This window comes from Fukomys damarensis, unplaced genomic scaffold (genome assembly GCF_012274545.1).
Source record: "Fukomys damarensis isolate Sample0158 unplaced genomic scaffold, DMR_v1.0_HiC HiC_scaffold_27, whole genome shotgun sequence".
Taxonomy (NCBI): Eukaryota; Metazoa; Chordata; class Mammalia; order Rodentia; family Bathyergidae; genus Fukomys; species Fukomys damarensis.
In genome coordinates, this window is record NW_022900939.1 from 23,164,702 (window position 1) to 23,167,581 (window position 2,880).

Sequence of the window (2,880 nt, forward strand, 5' to 3'; positions counted from 1 at the left end):
CACTGCGACCGGCGCCCTAGGGCCACCCGGGAGAGCGCCCAGGCTGGTGGATGCTCGAGCCGGGTGCGAGGCTCAAGAGGCTTGCCCGGCCAACTCCCTTCTTGTCCACAGCCCTTTCATACTCTTGACCCCATTGCACAGGGTAGGACAACAGAGACTAAGATAGGGAAAGGAACTTGCTTAAGGTTCTCCTGAGCATCTGTGCTGGAGCCAAGTGTCTTCAACAAGGGCGGCAGCCTTCTGCTGCTACCACGTCTGATTCAGAGCAGAAAGGAGCAGAGTCAAGGACCACCTCAGGTAGCCCTACCTGTGGCAACATCCCCCATGCTTTCCGAATTTGACTGCTCAGCTGTTAAGACGTTAGGCAGTCCCAAACTCCCGTCAGGCAACCAGAGGCCCAAATTCAGGCTTCAGGCCTGTTCTGAGCCTCAGTTTTAGTCTGTTGAATGGGGATAACTATAGTCCCGACCTTTATAGTCACCGAGAGAAAGCACAGGTTCGGCTGATTGTGCTGGTCTCCTTACACAGAATCCTTCAAAGCCTGCTTGCACACGTGTCTGTTTGCCCTCTCAACCCTGGGAAGCCTGCTAGGGTGGGTGTTCAGTAATGAACATCTGCAGGTGTCAGGCCGAGTCAAAGAACTACCCTGGGGCAGCGCTTCAGCTCTTTCCTCCCTGCCCCTACTCTGAAAACTCTGTCAATACAACTTAATCCGGTGCTCGGTAGAAGTAATCCGTACTGGATTTGAACAGGACGTCTGGTCCACCAGGAGTGCCAATTCGGTGACATCTCCAGCAGACAGGCGACTACTGCACAGTGGGGCATAGGCTTATGCTGCCTGTGTGCCTGAATGTGAAACTTCATATTCAGGCTTCTTCTGGCAGGCCTGATAATCAGTGTGACTCCTAGTCCCAGTGGTGTGGCCCTTGGAAACGTTTCCTTTGTGAAAGGAAGCCTTTTCTATATAACCCTACAGGTACAAGGGGTGAGGGGGAGGCGGTCTGTATGAGCCTTAAGAGCGCAAAGCGGGTGTCTGGAACCCCAATCACTCTTCACTGCCGCTGTCTTGCACCCAAGCTGGAGCCCTGCACTGTCTCCTTTCCCAGGCTTGCCTGGCCCGAGGAGGCCACAACTTTATCCCTTCTGCTTTGGAAGCTCTTTCCTTCCATCCCCGGGCCGTAGCTCCGTGGCCCTTCCGGGAGGTGCCTTCCTTCTCTCGCCGAGGGCCCCTCGTTCGGATGGTTCCGGCCCACCCATTTCCTGTGCCGCTCCAACTCCGCCCCCACTCGAGGTGGAAAGTTTCGCTCAAGATGGGCGGCTCCTTCTCCTTCCTTCCCAGATGGCCAGAAAAACCCAAAATGAGTGAGAAGGGGGGTGGGCTCCCAGGCCGACAGTCTGAGAGGGGAAGTGACCCGACCGCAGGCACACAGCGGCGAAGCCAGGCTCGGCCAACCGGGAGCGCTCCCAACCCCGCCCTGAGATTTTAGCCCACTCTGGCGTTAGCCTTTCAGGCGTCTCCGGCGCCATCTGCCGGCTAAGAGCGCCCCGCACTTGCCAGAAACCGCCATACAGTAGTCCTACCCCAGAGTAAAGCAGTCAAAACACAGTAATACTGACAGCATTTATTTAAGCGCCCAGAAGGCTGGCCCTTAAATTTAAATATCCAGCATGGGGCCCTAGCCTTTTACCGCCGTGGGTGGGTGCAGGGATGGGTCCCGAAGACCTTATCCAGGACGAGAACCCAGGGACAGAGGTGGGGTGCCCCTGAGCCAGGAGCTGCCAAGAGCAGCAAAAGGTGAAAAATAGATGGGAGCCAGGTACTCAGCCCAGCCCCAGAGACGCCGAGGAGAATGCAAGATGCTTTGGGCCCCACAGCCAGACCGAGGGTTGGCCAAGCTGGGGGTGCACGTGTGTGGGAGGTGTGGAGGCCCAGCGCCAGAGGCAGAGGCTTTAACCTAGGACTACATCCAGTGCCAGCTCACCAGGAAAGGGGGCTACCAGTTTTGCCTGAGGGGCACATGCCTTGCCTTGCCCTTCTGAGGTAAAGTTGAGGTGGTACCGGTGGAAGAACAGGCACTGTCATCTGAGAATGGCTAAAAGGGTGAGTTTTTCACCTTTTCCTCAGGTCATCCCCACCGACCCCAGATCTTCAGAGGCTGATGTGGAAGGCGTCCTGCAGCCACTGGTCACGGGCATTGTGCGTGTGGGGCACAGTGAGGGGCGGTGGGTCGGGGGGCAGGCTGGCATCAGGTGGCTCATCATCATCAGACAGGCCGGCGTCAGGTGGGTAAGAGCTGTCCGAGTGCAGGGAGGATGACAGGTCCTGGCATAAGCTCAAGTCTTGGCACAGATGCTTGTAGTCCTGGATTGACTCATACAAGCCCCACAGCTGGCACAGCAACGACATGTCCAGCTGCCGCAGACCCACCTGCAGACAACTGACAGTGGGCTGGAGTTGGGGTCCAGGCCACCCCCAGCCCATCCTCCTGGAATCCAAGACCCCCAACCCAGGCCACAGCTCTAGCCAATTTTCCTGTACCTTCCTAAGTGAAAGTTTTGGGGACAACTGACAGCACCTGCAAGCTGTGAAACTTTAAGCAAGTCACTGAGCCTTCCACATCTATAAAATGAGGTAAGGCACCTACCCAGTAGGACGAGATGGGCATTGGTAAAACAAAAACATACACAACTTCTGCCATGCGCTGCTACTGTTTCTAATTGCTGTTACAAGCCCAAGACTCATATGCCTTGAGACTTAGGACCCCATCCCACTGCCGTGCCGCAACGCTCCCGCGGAAGCCCCTCACCCACTCACCATCTCCTTGCGCAGCGCGGCTAGAGCCGAGTCGAGGTTGACCGGCCGGCGCGGGCCCGAGGCGA

At 56.9% G+C, this 2,880-nt stretch overlaps 1 protein-coding gene across 1 annotated transcript; it reads right to left on the reverse strand.

The window, feature by feature from the left end:
* Positions 1 to 1,969: 1,969 nt before the first annotated feature.
* On the reverse strand, positions 1,970 to 2,874 carry Fam89b (family with sequence similarity 89 member B). The gene is made up of 2 exons (XM_010636177.2): positions 2,816 to 2,874; positions 1,970 to 2,428 (listed from the first exon to the last, which is right to left on the reverse strand). The coding sequence occupies exons 1-2, from the start codon at positions 2,816 to 2,818 to the stop codon at positions 2,150 to 2,152; spliced, it is 282 nt and encodes a 93-aa protein (XP_010634479.2). The 5' UTR covers positions 2,819 to 2,874; the 3' UTR covers positions 1,970 to 2,149.
* Positions 2,875 to 2,880: the final 6 nt, after the last annotated feature.